Raw genomic sequence first — 20,837 nt, 5'->3', positions numbered from 1 at the left:
CCACGAACTGGAGTTGGTCACCAGGTGTGCTTCAGAGCAGATTTTGTCCCACTTGCCTTCAGTAATTTCAGTGCCAGTCTCATCTTCCCACCTTACCCTCAGATTAGAAGTATTGTTTGTATTCACATTTAGAAATGCCTTGTAAAAATGGCTTATTGCTTTTGGAGGTTGATTACCTTGTTGTATTTTTATAAGAATAGCTTGAACAGTTGATGGTTCTAACACTTTTTTCCATTCTTTATGTTTTGTCAAAAAAGCCCCTTAATTGTAAATATCTAAAGAAATCTGATGAAGGAAGCAGAAACTAACCTCTCAATTGTTCAGACAACTTCAGACAACCATTATGTACAAGATAACGGAGTTTGCTGAGCCCAGTGATTGACCAAGTTTTAAAGTCCTTATCGATGATGAACGGGATAAAGCCTTGGAGTGAGGAAATATCAGAAAGTGCTGGATCAGTATCGAGCCAGTGGGTGTCAGACAAGTCCTGCATCCACACAGTCAGGGGTCTCATTTGAGGTGCCCAGAAATGTTTAAGATTTGGGACCGAAAGTCCCCCTTGAGATTTTGATAATTTTAGTCTTTGCCACTTGATCCTTGGGCATTTACCTTGTTATATAAATTTGAATTAGCTTGTTTAATTCATCAAATGTAGAATTTAGTATGTTTATTGGCAGCATCTGTAAGAGGTATAAGAGTCGTGGTAGCACATTCATAATACGTATACTCTCTATTCGACCTAAGAGAAATGGAGTCAGGACTGTCCATTGTTCCAGATCTTTTTAAAGTTTCCCTATTATCAACTTCTAGTTTGTATTATACAGTTCAATTAATGATGGGGGAATTTGAATGCCCAAGTATTTAATACCCTCTTTAGACCATTTAAAGCCACTCTGGTCTTTAACGGTTTGTGATATATTTCCTACAATATCCATTGCCAGTATTTTGTCAGTACTGACTTTGTAGCTAGAAAGGTAACTATAATTAGGGATGTCCCGATAGAACTTTTTCACTTTCGATACGATACCGATATTGCAGCCTTGAGTATTTGGCCAATACAGATATCCATCCAATATCAGCACGAATTATACATACTGTGTTATTACTTATTTTGTAGTGTGGAATGTTAGAAAAGGCTTTACATTTAAGTAATCTTTTAGAATAAGAATATTCTATGATTGAATAAAATAAATATAAAAATGAAATAAAAGCTATTCAAAAAATGAATTTAAAAAAACAATATATATCATATCTGACCGATATCCAATATCAATATTGGATCGGGACACCCCTAACCATAATTACTGATTAGGTCCTTAAGATGGGGAATTGTTGTTGTAGGATTGGAGATATATAACAGTACGTCATCTGCATAAATAGATAAGATATGTTGTTGACCATTTATTGAAAATCCCTGGATATCATTGTCGTTCCTAATTAACTGTGCTAAAGGTTCAATACTTATATTGAACAGCAGGGGCGACAGTGAGCAACCCTGACGACAGCTGCGTTCCATACCAAAATCCTTTTTAACCGTAAAACGTTGCTTCTTGTGTCAAATATTGTTAGGCGATTCATTTAGATTAATTAGTTAAAGAATCCCTAATTAATTATATTCTGTTTTTAATCAAGTCCCACCTCTGATTTTAATACAAAATAAACTGTGAAATAAAAATGTCTTTATAGGTGATATTGTAATTTTCAATATTGCCAAAATCTGTGTATTTTAAATTCTTTTAAATCATTGGTGATTTGACGTGTGATGAGTTAAAGCACTTCCATCAGACAGATGAAACCAGACAGGCCCTCACAAGTGTCTCCCAGGTGTTCACGGTTTAAGTGTTGGCTGAGCCGACGTGTGCTGGATATTTGCGGTTGATCAGCCGTTTTTAGACATCACATTCACCTGTAGCGTGACAAAGCTAATGCGGCTCTGAGGTCTAATGACACGTCTGAGGCTGAGTGCTGTGCCAGCGTTCGTTTATGTCTGTGTTAATAAAGAGATGAAACCAGGCACTTTAATGCATTCCACAGGGTTGAAAAGTTCACAGCAATGTGTGTCACCATGAAGAAGCAGGTGGTTTAAAATGTAAGATATCCCAGTGGTTGTCCACTGCCGTGCACATGCTACAGTACTTTATCATTCATTTGTGTGTCATTCCATGTCATTTTATCAAAGTACTTTTAATAAGTACATTTCCTGGAAAGGGGTGCTCATCAGTTGGAGAATCATTAGTGATGTGAACAGTCTATGTTCATAGCTCAAAGCTGATTAAATTACAGGGAGCTGAGGCATATGCTAAGTTTTTAATTGAAGGCCCAAACATGTTCCAGACCCAAACCCCAAACAAATCCAAATTTGAGGGGCTGGCATGTCCACCAGATACAATAGTATAGCAGATCTTTTTGTATATTCTGAGGGGGTAGGCGGAGCTGTATTATGATACCAAATTTCAGTTTCCAATGTGATGTAGTTCCTGAGATATTGGAAGCTGAAAATGGAAGAAAAATACGGACGCATGAAAATCGACACATACCCGCCTGCACTAAATCAGAATCAGAAACAACTTTATTGATCAAGTAATGTATGTTATACACACGAGGAATTTGACTTGGTGAACTGGCAATATCTCAAAAAGTATTAATCCGATCAAACTAAAAATGTACAGTGTGACTATAGAATAATCATGGAACAATCTGTAAAAAAAAAAAAAAAAAAGAATCTGAATTATTTGAGACCAAAGTGCGTGGGATGTTCTGAAAATATGTTGAAATGAGATGGAATGACCTTGGTAGAACAGCAGGATTCTAATGTCACATGTTTGATGTGAGATTTATTTGTATACAAGGTGTGCTGTGGTTCATTAACATGTAAAAATACTGAGCTATCAGGCCTTAACCCGGCTCTCCACTTGCACCTTGGGACCCTGCCCTTTTATCTAAAGCTGCTTGTCTCGTTTACAGTTACCATTTCAGGCCTGTGTTGCACATTATTTGGTGCAGTGGTTGTACCAAAGGTTTGAATCCCACCTTGACTGCCATGCACCCATGAGCAACCCCCTATTGTGGCTGCTTGTGCGCATCAGATACAGAGAATAGATTTTAAATATTATTTCTAAAGGTTCAGCTTTGATTTCCATCTTTTCTACTTTCAACAGGTCAACCTGATTCTGGACGATGGACGATCTCTTGGTTTGATGATCCGAGGCGGCGCTGAATACGCACTGGGTATCTACATCACTGGAGTGGACCCGGGGTCTGCAGCTGAGTGTGGAGGACTCAAGGTATCCATTTTATTTATTGGTGTACTGAGTGTGTTTCAGCACATTTATTCAACCTTTCATTTAGAATAGCTTAAAAACGTGTAAGTGGAATGGTGAATGAAATCACTTCCTTGTGTGAATGTGAGCTGTTTCTTTAATGAAGTACATGCTTTAATGTTTAATCTGAATCAGACATACTTTATTTATCCCAGAGGGAAATTTATTGTGTTACAGAGGCTTGAGAAATATGATAAATACAAATAATATACACTAAAGAAAAAGAAAGAAATAGAAAACAAAACATATATAATTAAGTAAAAGACTGTTAATTAAATAAGGATGAATAGGACTGTTTGAACACGAAATGGGAGTTTTCACAATTTTGACAGTACAACGTGTGGGTTTACATTTCTATGCAAATTAGGTCCAAGTAGGGCTGTGCAATGTGGACCAAAATTACACTTCTCAAATATCCCATTTTGGCCTGGAAACTCCTGTATTTTACCCCTCTTTCCCGCCATCTTCCCGTATTAGTATTTTTACATAAATATCTTGTATTTTAATGTAATAATAATTAAAATATGCCTTACTAAACTGAACTCCATCACTATCCTCGTGGGAGCTTCCACCTGAAATGGCCTGAGTGACAGTTCTCACTAGATTAGTGCCGACGGCGGCAACAAACCTGGAAACAACTCAGAACAGAGATGATGAATGAAGACATTCTGGTGAAAAAAAACAAAGAACTGGTGTAAATACGTTGTAAAATGTGACAGAGTTTATCTTCCTAAAGAGCAGCAGGATGTGACACAGTTACACGTTCTGTTAGATTAATAACAGATTTTAACGTCTACCACAGTGGACGGAACGACGTAGGTCACCATGAAAAATCAGCCAATCACAAGCTCCACAAATATAAACTGCTTTAAAAAGTGTTAAAGAATGTAAAGTCTGTAATAAATATGTTTAATAAGTCATTAGTGAATACCAGAGAACCACATGAGTGAGCATGAGAAATTATAAGAAAATATCTAATGAAATTAAACACATATACATTCATATACACTATGTTTTTATTTAGGCTGTTTTATGATTTAGGAATTAGGGCTGGGCGATTAATCGAGATTCAAGTAGTAATGTATCAAGTTTTCTATTTTGGCGATATAGAAAACTATAATATTTCATATATATATTATAGCTTATATATCAAAATACTAGTTTTAGGAGTCGCTGCTTTTACTTCTCAGAACAACATGTAAAGCTCAGTTAGATGATTAATGAATGCACATATTGTGCAGCTGTTTGTTATTAAATGTCCCTGTGTAGCATTTTGCATCAGCAAATTTAACCCAAAAATGTTTTTCTGCTCAGACTTTATTTGATGAAATTATCTATATTTATATCATATTTCACCATTTTGAGAAAATATATTGAGATATGAGTTTTGGTCCATATCGTCCAGCCCTAGTAGGAATGTTCACAGCATTTCAATGTTAATAAAGGTCGACCTACCAGATTCTAATCACATAATTGTATTTAGTAAGTGGTTGATAAGTGGCTATTTTAGATTTCTTGTACACTTATCTTCAAATATAAGGGATACTGGAGCTCGGTTGGGCAGATGGGACGGCTCGTAGTGGGCGCCAGAAAATTTCCCTTATTTTCAAATCCAAAATTGACAGGTATGGCCAAGGCCGGATTAGCAACACCAGGGGCCCTGGGCACTGAGACTCACCAGGCCCCTTCTCTAACCTAATACTCACACCAATTATTTTATATATATATATACATATATATATATATATATATATATATATATATATATATATACTCGCCTTTCCAGAATGAGAAATCAAGCACTGTCATCTCTCTCACAAATTACACAACAACAATGAAATAAAAAAAATCATCACAGCCCAGTGCATGGCTAAGGATTATGACAATAAAGTGTTCACATTAAAGCACCCAAGCAGAACCTCCACCAGTACTTCTCAAATGTTACTGACTGAAGATATAACAATGCCATCACATAACACAACTGAGTGCAGGTTGCATTCTGTCACCAAGTCAGCTGGATAACTTAACACTGCAAAAAAACAAATATGCAGCACTATAACTCTCTGCATCACACCACAATGAATTATGCAAGATACATGTTGTGCAAACAGCATAATAGAATAAGCAAAATACATGTATTATCTGCACAATCATAAGAGTTTATAGTGGCCTACTCACTTCACATAAAGCACAATGGTTCTTACCTTTAGAAGTTCTTCTTTCTGGTCTTTTTCTTTGCAAAGTTGCAAATCAAGTCCTCAAAGTCCAGCTCCCTCACCAGCTCAGATTCTATGGCCATTATAAACCCCGCAATAAATGCATTTTTGCATTGTGAAAACACTTTGCAAGGAAAGCAAAAAATATCTCCCGTTGATGGTGAATATATAATCCATTCTCGTGGAATAGCTTCCCCATTGTAAATGCGCCGGGTCAGAGCGTCATTAGTAAGGGAGCGCGTCTTTCCCTCTGCGTCGTTCCCCCTCCGTGAAGCAGGATATTTAGCCGCCCGATTTTGAAAGGCTGAGATTCCTTTAAATAAAATTTCCTTGCGGGTGCTTTCTGTAAGCGATCCCCATAGTGCAGGGTCTTCAGATATTGAGGAATTACCTTGTTCCGCTTGCTCTTCATTCATAGATGCCGCTTCATTTTCTCCGGTAAGGATAGTTGCCGCCGTTAGCTCAGGCTGGGCATCACTGGTAGAAGGCGCTTCCAAGCTAACATTGCTGCTGGCTAGCTCGAAACCCTCCTCTTCAATTCTAGCTTTTTTGAAAAAGCTGTTAATTGGCATAACATTTTTTATAGCTGTCGCTTCCTTTTCCTCCTTTTCTTTTTTCTTCTTGCGCTTTGCGTGTCCGCTGGGCTTTTTGTTGATGCTGCTGAGGTCCATTTTCCGCCACTTTCCACTACATACACAATATATGGAAACTATGGAAACCACCTGCTAAGCCCCACCCACCATTATCATTAGCCAATCTACACAATGCATTGCCACCCGCTCCCAATCATTACCTGTCAAGTCAACAAACTGACATATAAGGGAGACAATCACGAGAGTCCATTTCTTGTAGACAACCATTATTTTATTCTGATTGGACCATTATTATTTCTGCCGGCAGAGGGCCCCTCTATGCTCGAGGGCCCCTGGGCACGTGCCCAGGTTGCCCATATGGTAGATCCGGGTCAGGGTATGGCCAAAATTCATATCTCCATATTTTTTTCTGAAAATCCTGATATACAAAATATTTTCAACTCAATAAAGTCTTACCAGAATGACAATTCTGAAATTTGGTGATGCACAATATGTGCCACTTTTGGCTTTTTCTCCTTTCAGGGACAGCATGTGTGAGTGAGTTCTGTAGTGTGGCTTGTTTAGTTAAAGCAACACTGTAACTTTTGGCCACTAGGGGGCACCTGTAACTTTCACACTAAGTGCCCCTAGTGGCCACAAGCGCCGCTGTTGCAAAAATCAACAAAGTTAGTCGAGCTTGCATTTCTTGTTTTTTGATTGTGTGTGCAGACAGTAGTTGACCTGTTGGTTGAAGAGAGATCATCGATTCACTATTAAAGAAAAGTAAAGTTAGTTTTATGTACGTAGGAATCTGTCGCTTACGCAAAATGCCTGAAGGTGCGTTTACACACCGAACGCGACTGAAGCGACTAGATTACATTCAAATCAATGTAAATTATGCAAACTCAAGTTATCCCACTTCAAGCAACGTGACGAGTGATTTGAGTGACGAGGTCAAGCGCGACCTCATCGTGCTCAATGTTAAAAAATTTTAACTTATTTTTTGAAAATAAAAACATTTTTTATAGATGATATTGTAAATTTTGATATTGCCAAAATCGAAATCTCGATATATCTTGACTCCAGATATATTGCGCAGGATTATCTCTAAGTCCATTTCACATCATGCAGAAGCAGCTCTGAAAAGACTATAGAATTATAGGAATGTGTTCACATCTGTGTGAGGCATTGTATGAAACATCTGGATGAAGTAGCTGGATTAATCAGTCGTACGAGGCCTTGTATTTTAAATCTGGGCGATGACAGCTCATGTGTGAGGCAGCTCATTAGATGAGAGGTGGGAGAAAAACAGTCTGGGCTGTTGTCATGGCAACAACACCAAAAAAAAGGTCACCGGCAGAATTTCTTGGACTTGACTTGACTTGACGTTTAGTGCAGTTCTTTAGAACAGTGGTTCTCAACCTATTCATCCCGTGACCCCCAAAATAAAGGTTCCAGAGACCGGGGACCCCCACTGTAGCTGAAGGTGGTTGAACACAGACCTGAACATTGAAGAACAGTCGTGTATAGACAGGACCATCTATAAGCGAAGTCAGCAAAATGATGGTCCATTGTTCTATGAATCTGTGATAACCACATTTATTTATTCATCTGAATAATATCCACTGTTATCCAGGAAAGTTATTATTCAATCAATCATTCAATCTTTATTTCAGACACAAAAAAGGTCCATAAAATAACACGTGAAAGAGACAAACAGACAAAACAGAAAATATAAATCACTATTATAGTCCATATAAGCAGTTTCTCCAGTGCACTGAGCTGTACCTGATGCTGCTCTGGTCAGGCCTTATAAAAACAGTTAGAATTTCATTTTGCGAGTATATGAGCCTCATCATAGATTTATAAACATTTCTTATGACAGCTTTTAATGTGGTCACATTATTCTGCACAAACAGCAGACTGGCACTTGTCCAGGATTTTCAGTAGAATCTTGAGAGCATCATTGTATGCTATTTGCAGCTTATGGAATTTAGCTTTTGTATAGCAGCATCACTAGCGGGCAGTATAGAGTGGTGTGCAGTGGGCTTTAAAGCAGAAATAAGTAACTTTTTCACCTTAATAAATCCTTCTCATAGTCCCTGTGAGGGTAGTATAAGTGTTTATGGGGTGATTGGGGGGGTCTTTCATCTCCCCCTGCTGTCTCTGGCCAGAAAACAGCACTTTCCTGCCTCCGACCTGGTGGCAAGACGTACTGCTTTACGGCAGCCCAAAACAAACTAATGCTAGATTATGACCAGCCCCGTGGCTGCACACGGTTGTCTATAAATTCACTTTTCTCAAACTTATATCATGGTGGAGGCAGCACAAGAAAATAGAGAAGACCTTTGTCTGAGGAACAGAGCAACTCCATGCAGTGACAGCTCAGCAGCAATCACACGGCAATCTCACGGCAATCTCACACACTGTCGTTGTGGCAACAGGCACGCTCACACACACACACTCGCAACCCAGCACTCCATCAGGCAGCACACACACAAATATCCATCCATCCATCTTCAGAGCCACTTTGTCAGCACACAAACACATCACACATATTTCCACACTCCCTTCCATATTACTCCCACATCATTCATTTATTTTACTTGTCTCTCTTCCTCATACTGTTCACATGGTCACATGGGACAATATGTGTGAAAGCACCCTTAGTGTCACTGTTGTATTAGGATTTTGCAGTGATGGTTGCTACCATCTTTGGAGAGCAAAGGTGCACATGAAGCTGTGGGGTGGGGCGTGCGGCGGAGTGTGCAGAGTGTTTACGACAGTGACATAACCAAAGAGACCTTTAGGGGGAGCGCTAAGCGCAAGTTACTAAGTTCTGCTTTAAACTAAGCTATTTTCACACCTTTTCTGTACACCTTCCAAATTTTTGTTCCAGCATGTTAGCTTGTGCATACAATGTACAATACTGCCTCTGGATGTCATCATCGTCATAGAGGTCACTGCTGATCATGTGACCAAGGTATTTCACTTTTTCCACCATAGCCAGCTCCCCTCCTGACAAGTAGAACGCTGGAAATACTGTCTTACACTGGTCTCTAGTCCTCACTACCATCACTACACTCTTTTTAGCGTTAATTGTTTGTGCCATAGTATATAGTCATCATAAAGATGTAAATCCTTGTTTTAATTTAAAAAAAAAAAAATGGGTTAAAAGTGACCAAAACAGATGGAAAAGGTGATGAAATGTGATTTTTAGAAACCACAGAAACTGGTTATAAGTTACAAATTAGAGTGGCCAAAAACGGACAGAAAAAGTGGTAAAAAAGTGTTTAGAGAGAATATTGGCAGAAAAGAGTAGGAACAATTAATTTAAACTGGCAAATAATGGACATGACAAATGGTGAATGTGGTTAATTTGGAAAAAATAAGCATTAAATATATGGTGAAAAGAGGTTAAAAGTGACAATAACGGGTCAACATACACAACATTAGCTGGGAAAAATGGTGGAAACGGTTTATAAGTGACGAAAATGTGTTGAAAGTGGAAACAATTTGCAGAAAAGGCATTGAAATAAACAGCACATGTTAAACAGGTTTTTTTTCTGTGATACCTGATTTTTTATCCTGGATTTAAGATAAAAACACTTGTATTTGTGTGTATAACAGTGATATTGCAACATTGAACTCATCCTCCCTGGAGCCTTTCATCTCATGCTTGTTAGTGATCAGCTTCTCAACCCTCCAATTATACAGGAGCCTGTTTCAGAGCGCACAAAGGAGCGCACGAGTGTTGTTAGCTGGCTGAAAGGCTTTTTATAAAAAGAGTGAAAAAGCAAACACAGGTGGTTTTTATTTCCCCCTTTCAAACATGTGGTTCCGTCCAATCAAATCTGTATGTTTCTTACCTTTCTGTGCTGTAGCGACAAATTCAAATCAAAATTGATAATGTCCAAATTGAAACAGTATACATTTCTAGGTGGCTATGATCCTTAGCCACAATGTTAGCTAGAGATCATAAATTAATAGTGATTGCTGTAAAGTTGCCAATAAATTTATAAAAACACTCAAAACAACAGCAAATAGACACAAAAATGACTTCAAAATAATCAGGACAACAACTAAAATGCACAAGAAGAGTGAAGTATACACAAATAGACCATGAAATAACACCAAAAACAGACCAAAAAAAAGTGTTATTTCCTGTATTATTGTTCAGATTGGTCATTATTCCAAATGCGGACATAAATTTTGATAATGTAGCCCTCGGATCAGATGATCACATCTTTATTCTGCCCCATAACAGTTGCCCAGCTCTGCATTAGACCATAGCGCTTTTTTAACTGTTGGTAACTCTGTAATAGCTGGGAATTAATATAAATGCTATATCGTAAACACTAGGGGTGTAACGATACACAAAAATCATGGTTTTGAGGTCACGGTTCGTTTCATTTCGGTACAGTATGGAACAAAATGCAAAACATACATTTGCTTGTTGTTTATTCGAAACTTTAGTAAACCAACAATGTATTTAACATTATACAGAATATGAAAATACAGTTAAAAAATACTATACTGTTGTAAAGTGCTGCCTGGTAATAATAATTTTCTCAAACAAAAAATACATAAAATATTATTAAAATAAGCTCCTCACAGCTTGTTAACAGCTTTTATCTGCTGCTATAAAGACTCCGATGGCAGTTGTTACAGCTTTGGTCAGATCACCTCTTCAGACAATCCTACTCCATCTAGACATACATTCACCAAACCAATACTGTACTCTGTTTTATTCTGCTGCACTTGTTTTTATCTGTTTTTATTCTGCTGTTTTTATTGTGTTTATTTTAGTGACTGCCCTGTACAGTGTCCTTGGGTGTTTTGAAAGGCGCTTTTAAATAAAATGTATTATTATTATTATCAGAATTACTAGGCAGAGGCTGCTTGAATGGAGAAGTCAGCTGTGTTTGCACTAAGGACGTTTTCTTTCTTGTCGCAGTGATATTCGCACTCGAGTGGTGCCGTTTCAATTGAGTTAGCATGTTCGTCGTGTTCCCGGAAACATACTCGATCTCAGCTGAACAATGTCGGCACACTGCTCTCATTTTATCAACTGGTCTTTCTCCATTGCAGTATTTCACCCAGAAGCCGAAGTGTTCCAAAGCAGGAGACTTTAGTGACAGGGGAGGGTCCTCCAGCTCCGATTTCTCGCTAGTGTTAGCCATGACGTACACGCAACTTCCGTTTCATTCCGTGCACAACGCTGTACCCGAACCGAACGACCTGTAGCAAAACGGTTCAATACAAATACATGTATTGTTACACCCTTAGTAAACCAATATAATGTATGCATATATGTGAATTGGCGGGGGCCACATGTGGCCCTCAGTCTAAGTTTTTGCGGCCCCCAAAGCAGATCCCCCAAAATTGTAATTCAAGAAGTTTGAAGGAATGTGAAGCCCACAATAATACACAAAAAATAACTCCCTAAACACACAAATTGGCAGCAAAATGCAAAAAAGTACACAAAAAACTACAGAAAAAATGGCATACAAACATTTACAGAATAGCTCCAAAGACACACAAACTAATAACACAATTACACAAAATGACAGGAAAATAGAGAAAACGACAACAAAAATACAGAAAGTGACCCCAAAAAGGCACAAATCGACAATAAAAATGCAGAAAATGACAGAAAAATACAAAACACGACAACACGAACGCAAAAAATAACAAAAAACACAGTGAATGACTCAAAAAAATTCACATCATGACTCAAAAAAACCATACAAAATGGCTAAAAACTGACAACATTAAAAGACAAAGACAAAAAAAAAAAACACTTTTTTCTCTGTGTTAAAGGGGACATATCATGCTAAATCCACTGTTTTAGCCCTTAAATGCATTTTGTTGTATATTTAGAGTGCTTAGAAGTACAGAAAAAATCAAATTAGTCTCTTCAGGTGCTCCGTAGATATCTTTATATTCTGTTTTGGTCATATTTTTCAATCTGTTTCGATTTTTCTATTCTCTATTACGTTTTTTGAACAATAACGTCACAGTATTTGCAGCGGAACTGCCAAATTAGGACATCGGCTCCAGGCCCAACACTTCGAGCAATCCGCCATTTTTATTTCTCGCTTTTATTTTGTAGTCCAAGCTCAAGGAGGCCGAAGTTACGAGAGGATAAGTCAAAATGTTTGGTTGTTGGATGTAGTAACCCACACGCTTCATTACACCGTCTCCCAGCATCAGAACCTTTTCAAAGTGCCTGGTTGAGTTTTATTTTTCACAGAAATGTAACCACATCTGTGGGTAAGATCATTTTTGTGTGCGTGAAGCACTTCAAGGATGACTGCTTCATCAACCTCCACCAGTATAAAGAAGGATTTGTCAAAAGACTTTGTCTGATTGAGGGTTCAATTCCTTCTATCTTTGGAGACGACGAACAGAGCACTTCTGTAAGCTGTAAATAACGCTAAAAAGTGTGATGGTAAGACGTCCCTGTCATTGTTTTGTTAGCATTAGCATTAGCAGTTGCACCGTCTTCATATGTTAGCGCTGTGTGCTCGTTTTAGATCCTTGATATGGCCTCGCTCCGCCGGGTCCGACTCTGGCTCGAACATGTAAGGCTGGATGGACAAGTCTGACATTTTGTAAATAATGTGTGAATAAAAAGTTTCTGCGCCACTACATAATCGTATCTCTTCTATCAAACTACAAAAATGGCCGAACAGGGTGGAGTTGAACCGAGTGTCACCTCTACAACCTGGAGAGGGGGCGGGGTATGAAGTGTCTCATTTTAAAGAGACCGCACCAAAACGAGTTGCTCTCAGAAGCACATCAGAAAAGGGTAGAAAAGGGGTGGAGCTATAATAATGAGGAATTCAGACCCAAGCATTGCAGTTCCGCTTTATATAGACCACAACTGTATGATTTATATGTAAAAAAAGAAGGACTTAAAGGCATGATATGTCTCCTTTAATGCTGATGTCAATGTTGATAATGTGGCCCTCAGATCAGATACAATCACATGTTTGTGGCCTCCACTGTGATAGTTTCCCATCCCTGACTTAAAGGCTTTGTATGTTTGAAATGGTAAATGAATATAAGGGAAATCACCTATAAGTTATATTGCTTCTGCCTTCTCCTTTTGAGCTTTCATTACCGTGTAATGATGTATCTAGTTTTTTGTTAAAAAAGAAATATGAATGTAAATTGTTCAAATAAACTAAACTAAACTGAAGAATTCAAGGCCAGTGAGATGCTTCACTGCAGCTATTGTCGTCTTTAAGTGATGGAATGGAAACTGTAGCTGTCAGTCAAGGCCTGTGCACAACCTCTGACAAACACACTTAACCCCCGTCTTTGAATCTAAGAGATGCAAAGATGCTCAGAAAAAACGCTTCCCTCATTATATTTAACCATTCTAAACAGGTCGGGAGAACACCATACCTCTCCATGTCTCCATGGAGCTAATTACAAGCGATGACCTCTTCTCGCTTCTTCGTCTACATTCTTACTTTGGACACGTTTTGTCCAAAGCAAGATAATTAAAATCATAATGCATATGTTTTCTGTCAAAATATGTCAGATATGCTGGAATTAATATTCAGTAGAAATGAAGCTGAAAACAGCTGCTGAGGTTCCCTCAGGCTTTAGCTGCAGTTAGCATCTTAATAAAGCCACAATCACTATAACTGCAACAAACTAAATGACTTAATTTCATCACGAGGGATATTATGTCTGACTTTGTTGCACTTTAACAATAAGAATTATTAGGCTGATTAGGCTGCGGTCAGTTACGGAAAATAAACACCTGGCTGCTCTTGGCTAACCACTCGTAGCTAGCTAGCTGTTCTTAACCTAATGCTGCGTTCACACGACTGCGTCTTCTGCAACACCGGACGCATCTGCCGCACGAAACGTTCCGCAGGATCAAAAAATGTCCCTATTCGCTTTATATGAGCCTTTGACGCGAAGCCCTGCCCACCAGCGACACATCCAACTCGGTGAGTTTCACTGCCTGCTGAAGCGAGGAGCTGTGCTCCTTTTTCTCCTCTCATAAATATAAACCACCAGTGAAAAAAGCCGGTGTGATTAGCGGCTAATGCTATCCTAGCTCAGTGCTACAAAGAGAACTTTTACCTGCTACTACCACCTCCTCGCTGATTCTCCTCCACGCCAAATCCTTCCTAGTCCGGTCCCGGTTATAAAGGCCGTGTCATACATCTCCAGGTGATCACACACAGCTTCTACTCCATGGTTGAATGGGTGAACAGACCGGTGTCCGTGTTGACGGCCTGACATCATCATCAACAAAGACTCTGATTGGCTTTAGTCATGCGAAACAGTCGCAGAAGTTCAATATTTTCAACTCTTGCGAATGTGACAAAAAATCAGGAGCGTGCTCGCACGGCCATCGCTCTTGACGCCCGGATCGGACCGCACCACCGCACAGGAAAGATTTTGCATCTGGGACGCATTTATCCATTGACTTTGTACGTAATCTGATCGCACAAACATTTTGTGACGCATTCGGTGTGAACGCAGCATAAAGCTGTGCAGTAATAGAAGAATCTTTGGCCTCATGAGCACCACATTACTTGAATTTCTACCGCAATTGCACTTCCACGTGCAAAGAATATAAACAAGTTATTTACAATATTGTAAATATAAAGCAAAAAATTACACAGAACAGTACCTCCAAGAAATTGATTATACAATTTTTTGAATTTGAAGTATTTTTTTGGTGTTATTTACAGACATTCTGTGGGATTCTTTGCAAGAAATTGTACGATTATAAAAAATATTAATGCACTCATGGAGAATGCAAAAATGACAAGCCTCACATATTTAGTTTTATTAAATTTAGATTGTGATACCCACAACTGATACAGTAATTTACTTAAATATTAAAGAAAATATGAAGAAAGGCAATCCAACAATAAAGATTAATACATGGCTGCTCCCCATGGATTTTATTTTAAGGTATGCAAAAAAAAAAGTGCTTCAAATGTGTTTTTTTTTTTTAAATGAATGTCCACTTATTTTATTTAATTTACACATTTTATGTTATATTCTGTTGCAGTACAAGTGCTGTTTAAGGATTATTTCATTCTGTCAGTGGCGGTTGTTGTTGGGATGAACTCGGCTTGAAAAAGTATTATCTGCAGATTGATTGTTTCTGTCTGGGATCGTCTCATTGAGCCATGATGATAACTTCACTGAAAGGAGAAGTGACTAATACTGATGATCTGATTATCATGGCACTCGTACGTGGGTGGGATGTATTTTTTAGCAAATGAGCACTCGGTCCTCAAAAGTGTTGAGTTTAAAGCAGGAGGTTTTTACGTGGTTACGTGTTTTTGTTGTCAGCGTGTATGTTTTTGGACTCGGTTTGTGTAGTTTTGTCATTATGTTGTGTGTGTTTGTTGTTTTGTGCGTGTTTTTTCCCAACTTTTGTGTATTTTTGTTGATGTTTTGTGTTGATGATTTTTTTTTTTTTAACTCACTTTTTATTAGTTTTCAACAAGAATTTACTCTATCAAATAAGTCCCCAATATAAACAGTTCCCAACTTAAACCAACCAGCCCATGAAAATGCTTGTTTTTTACCTATCCTGAGGCTTTTATTGTGCAACAAAGATGCTTTGTTTGTGAATTTAGAATTTAAGCCCATGATTTTATGCGAGGCTTGTCGTGTTTCTTGCAAGAAGGTGAGAATTGGATTATCATAGGGGATTACATCGCTAGTTTGAGTAATAAATGCTTGGGTCGGGTAAGGGTATGTGAGTTCCTTCTCTCCCACAGGCGCTTGGTCAGCAGTCATGCATAATTTTGACAATTATTTGAGACAGAAAGCATAATGATACCAGTTTATGTGAGGGAGGCCAAGTCCTCCATCCTCAATAGCGGCATACTTATATTTGTCCGATTTATATATTTTTTACCCGCCCATAAAAAGCTATGCATCGCCTCATTATGATTCAATAATGCATTGTGTGGCATGCTTAATGGTAGCATATTACTTATGTAATTAATTTTGGGAACTATTACCATTTTTAAAATATTAATTTTACCTAGAAGTGACAGTTCCAATTTTGTAATGTAAGCTCTATTTTATGAATAAGAGGGAGAAGATTGATTGTCATAATATTATCCAGCCATGGAGTGATTTTTATACCCAAATATGTCAGGCCAGATGGTTGCCATGAAAACTGCCATCCCTGCCTGATGCTAGGATGACAGACTCTCGATAGGGGCATCGCTTCAGACTTCGACCAGTTTGTTTTACAACCAGAAACACCTGAAAATGAGTCGATCAGAGTGAGGATGTGAGGTATAGCCTTAATGCCCATTACATTATTATTTTGCCTAATAGTAATTGCTAATGGTTCAAGAACCAGAGCAAATATTTATGTCCATGTTGTCTGTTTTCAGGTCACCACCATCATTCTGAACCCCAGATATAATTGATTGCTGCTTTGCTCTCTGCAAGAAACGTCCCTGTTTGTAATCTGTTTGTTTAGTTCTGAATAAGAATGGAGTAGTCAGATTGAGTGAAGTGTAAATTTTCATTTTTTTTAATGTCCACCTCCAGTTCCTGGACACGTTGAATCGATCTCTTCTTCAAATATGAACAATGCTGAATGAGTCAACCCCTAATCACAGCCTTAGAAGCATCCCACTCCACGGCTTGATTTGCCACCAAGCCTTCATTATTCAACCAATAATCTAATATCTCACTTTTACTAAATTCTACTGAATGCTCATCTCCCGAGCAGGGATGAGTTAAATCGCCACCTAGTGCACCGACACTTTGGTAACTGGCCTAAACGTTGTGCCATCCCCACCGATGCATGATCGGATATTAAGATAATACCTATTGTTTGTTCAGTGATAGAGAGCAATGATTTTGAAATTAGAAAATAATTTATTCTTGAATAAAAAATATGTGAATGACAATAAAAGGTAAATTCTTTGTCTGAAGGGTGGAAGAATCTCCAAGCATTTACTAAACCGAGCTCCCCTTCCATTGCATCAATTGCTTTCTGTGTCTGTGAGGGCTGTATGACACCCACTTTGTACGTTTTATCAACCTTAGGATCCCTAACTTTGTTAAAGTCCACACCTAATACTATTTAGAAATATCCAAACTGTGTACAATAGTCCCTCGTTTATCGGTTACGTTACGTTCTAAAAATAACCCGCAATAGGCGAAATCCGCAAGTTAGTAAGCTTTATTTTTTACAATTATTAAACATGTTTTAAGGCTATAAAACCCCTCACCACACACTTCATATACTTTTCTCAGACAGGAATTAACATTTCTCTCAAAGTTCAAACCTTCGTAGATTTTAAAACAGAAACCTGTTTTCAACATACAGCACTTCAGAGTCACACTGCTAGTGATCAGACATTGATGCCGAACGCAATCAGTCTTTGTTGACGATGATGTCAGGTCGTCAACACGGACAGCGGTCTGTTCACCCATTCAACCATGAAGTAGAAGCTGTGTGTGACCACCTGGAGCTGTACGACACGGTCTTTATAACCGGGACTAGGAAGGATTTGAGAATCAGTGAGGAGGTGGTAATAGCAGGTAAATGTTCTCTCTGTAGCACTGAGCTAGGATAGCATTAGCCGCTAATCACACCGGCTTTTTTCACTGGTGGTTTATGTTCATGAGAGGAGAAAAAGGAGCACAGCTCCTCGCTTCAACAGGCAGTGAGACTTACCGAGATGGATGTGGGTGAACGCAGCATTAGCCAATCAGGACACAGAACACAATGCGTGTTCATACGCTGTTAAAAAAAATGCATCCAAATTTGCACTGCAAAAAGAAATCCGCGAAACACAGAGGCTGCGAAAGGTGAACCGCGATATAGCGAGGGACTATTGTAATTGCATTGCTAATATCAAACAAAGAAACATGGAAGGTCTGTTGTTGGAGCATAATGTTCATAAGTGTACACCTAATACCAGAAAGTTCAGCATCCAAAGCTATCCTACTCCCTTCTTTATCTGATTGTTGTTTGAATATTTTGATATTAAAATTATTCCAAATTAAAATGCCGACTCCCCTCTGACTAGAAGACCTGGCATTATAAAGAACTCTCCCAATCCAGTCCCTTTGCAGTAATATTGAATCATTCTTTTCCAAGTGTGTCTCCTGTAGGAAGACCAGATCTGGATTTTTCTGTTCAAGATACAAGAGAATCTTCCCCCTTTTGATGGCTGAGTTTGCACCCTTAGCATCCAGTTCACCCATAATTTATCACTAGATGTGTAAAGAGACTAATACCTACTCTTAAATACCCACTAATTACCAAAAAATACTTGTAGGGTCTCCTGTCCCGCTAGAACTCTCCCCTGTGAAAAGACTGAACATACATAAAACTCCACACTTACACAAAACACTTTAACGCAACGTTTCAGGAAGTGAATTCAGTTTCTTCCGTCTGTTTTCCCGTGATTCGGGAATCACGAAGTATTGCACACAGGTTGCACTTTTGTGTGTCCACCAATTCTCATTATCCTCTAAGAAACGCAGGTGTTAGCAAAGGTTTGACATGAGAAACAAAGACAAAGAACTATCAGCGATGCACTGCAGAGGGGAAGTTGAAAGAAGACGTAATGGTACCTGTGTGACCTGAGCAGTTGCTGATAAAAAAACACTCTATATGGATTATTTTCCTCCAACGGTGAAGAAAAAAGAAACAATTACTCTTCTCCAAGGAGAGTTCCTCACACACGGCATAAAAAGAGTCAAATTCAAAAAGCAGGAATAAGAAAACTACAGGGAAGCCACAGCAGCTTAAGTGAAAATCAAAGACCTGCAGCAAAATTTCTTCAACAAGAAACAGTTGAAACACAAATAACAGAAAATCATGAAAGCATGGTGTGAGTCATGCAGATAAAGTTTGAACATTAGAACTTCTTGCACCAGTTTCCAAACTGGTATTCCATGTTTTCATCGTGACAGAGAGATCTTCCACCTTATCCTCGTTAAAACTCCCTCATTATTCAGGTGGGAGCTCCTGTGTGACAGATGGATTCTGAATGGAAATAATGACAAGTGAGGCTGTGACAATGTTACTTTGCAAACTTTAAGTTGTGGTTCTGTGTTACAGGAAGATAACATTTAAATCAATCCATATCTCTAGACGTTGTTGCTGATTCAGGCAATATAGTTTACATAGATGTGGCTGATTCTAAAGCTGATTTGGCACTACACAACTCACACACACGTGCTATCTTTTAAAGCATGGGTTCTCAGCCTTGGAGTTAGTACCTCATTTAGAGCACAATTTTTGCTTATTTTTACCCTTTTTCTGCAACACACCATACTTGCCATATTTTAACCTTTTTTCATCACTTTTTCTTGCCATATTTTTCTCCTTTTAATTCATTTTTGTGACATTACTCATATTTCTCCCACTTCTCCATCAAATTTCAATGCTTTTTCTGGACATTTCTTCTACTTCCAAAACTTTCTTGGGACTTACAAACCCTTTCCACCACTTTCCCATCTAATGACGCATATGTTGACCCATTATTGTCTCTTTTCACCATATTTCATGCTTGTTTTTTGCCATTCATGATATGTCACGCAAAATATTTGCCAATATTGACACTTTGAACCATTTGAACCAGTTTTTATGGTTTTTCAAATCCCATTTCACCACCATTTCCGCCATTTTTTTTGTCACTTTTAACTCATTTTATTTCAGATTAAAACAAGGATCTACATCTTTAAGATGACTATCTGATTCATATCACCACAATTACTTATTCCTTGCAGAATTTTGATCACTAAATAAATATACTTATAATACATCATGAAGTCAAATTTGATTTGCTAATTAATTTATTTTTGTATTGATTTATTTATTGATTACATTTTTACAAAATGTTATCACTAATATGGCATTATTTTGCTTGAATGTGAGAAATCAAAAAGTGTATTTGAGGAACTCAAATCAGGCAGCAAGGCACTATAGATAAGTTAGTTACATGAATAGTAATAAAAATAACGTTATATGTTTATCTGCAACATAAACTAATAAAAAATTCTAAAGAATGCAGAAGCTTAGATAAACCTATAATTTCTGGGATGAATGAAGAACAATGCTGACACGCTACAGAACTCACTCACACTTGCTGACACTGACTAAAGTGCTGATATTATTTGTCTCACTTTAACCCAAAATCCTTCACTTTATAATCTCTATCAGACATTGAGCTTGCGTATCAGTGTATTTTTTTAAATGTTGCATTATATTAGGGAACATGACTCTGCAATCACTTTGCCAAGTTTAAGTTTATTGTGCCATTATAGTTATTGCACAGGAATAAAAAGCTTAATTTGTGTATAAAACGATGAACTACAAGACATAAAACGTATCTTTTCTTAGATGGAGCATAAAACACTGCTGAGCATTAGCGTGGATTCACACACACACACACATTGGATCCAAGGACAAGCGTTGGCACCTTGATGACATTTGTTTACTGTGTGTGTGTGTGTGTATTAGTTAAAGGTCCCATGTTATGCTATTTTTCACCCATCTCCATTTGTTCTAAGAACCCCAAAATCATAATATTTGAGGTTTATTTTCTCAAACTCTCCTGTTTTCCAGAGTTTTAGCCTCTGAAACGTCACTTTCTGAGCAACTTTACACAAACAGGCTGATTTGCGGCCTACTTATGCATATTCATGAGTGGGCGTGTCTATAGGTGGGACACTGACTTCCTCCTCCCCGC

The 20,837-nt window shown here is 38.2% G+C and overlaps 1 protein-coding gene across 5 annotated transcripts in view; it reads left to right on the top strand.

Annotated features, from left to right (window-relative positions):
- Positions 1-20,837, top strand: part of whrna (whirlin a) — a 197,744-nt gene that overhangs the window by 107,056 nt on the left and 69,851 nt on the right. For all 5 annotated transcript variants that reach the window (XM_028463219.1, XM_028463216.1, XM_028463220.1 and 2 more), the window contains exon 3: positions 3,159-3,284. In XM_028463219.1, coding sequence (XP_028319020.1) covers positions 3,159-3,284 — 126 coding nt within the window. The remainder of the gene's footprint in view (positions 1-3,158; positions 3,285-20,837) is intronic.

This window comes from Gouania willdenowi, chromosome 12, assembly GCF_900634775.1.
Source record: "Gouania willdenowi chromosome 12, fGouWil2.1, whole genome shotgun sequence".
Lineage (NCBI taxonomy): Eukaryota > Metazoa > Chordata > Actinopteri > Blenniiformes > Gobiesocidae > Gouania > Gouania willdenowi.
The sequence above is the reverse complement of the archived record's forward strand: the minus strand, read 5'-3'. Positions and strand labels throughout refer to the sequence as shown.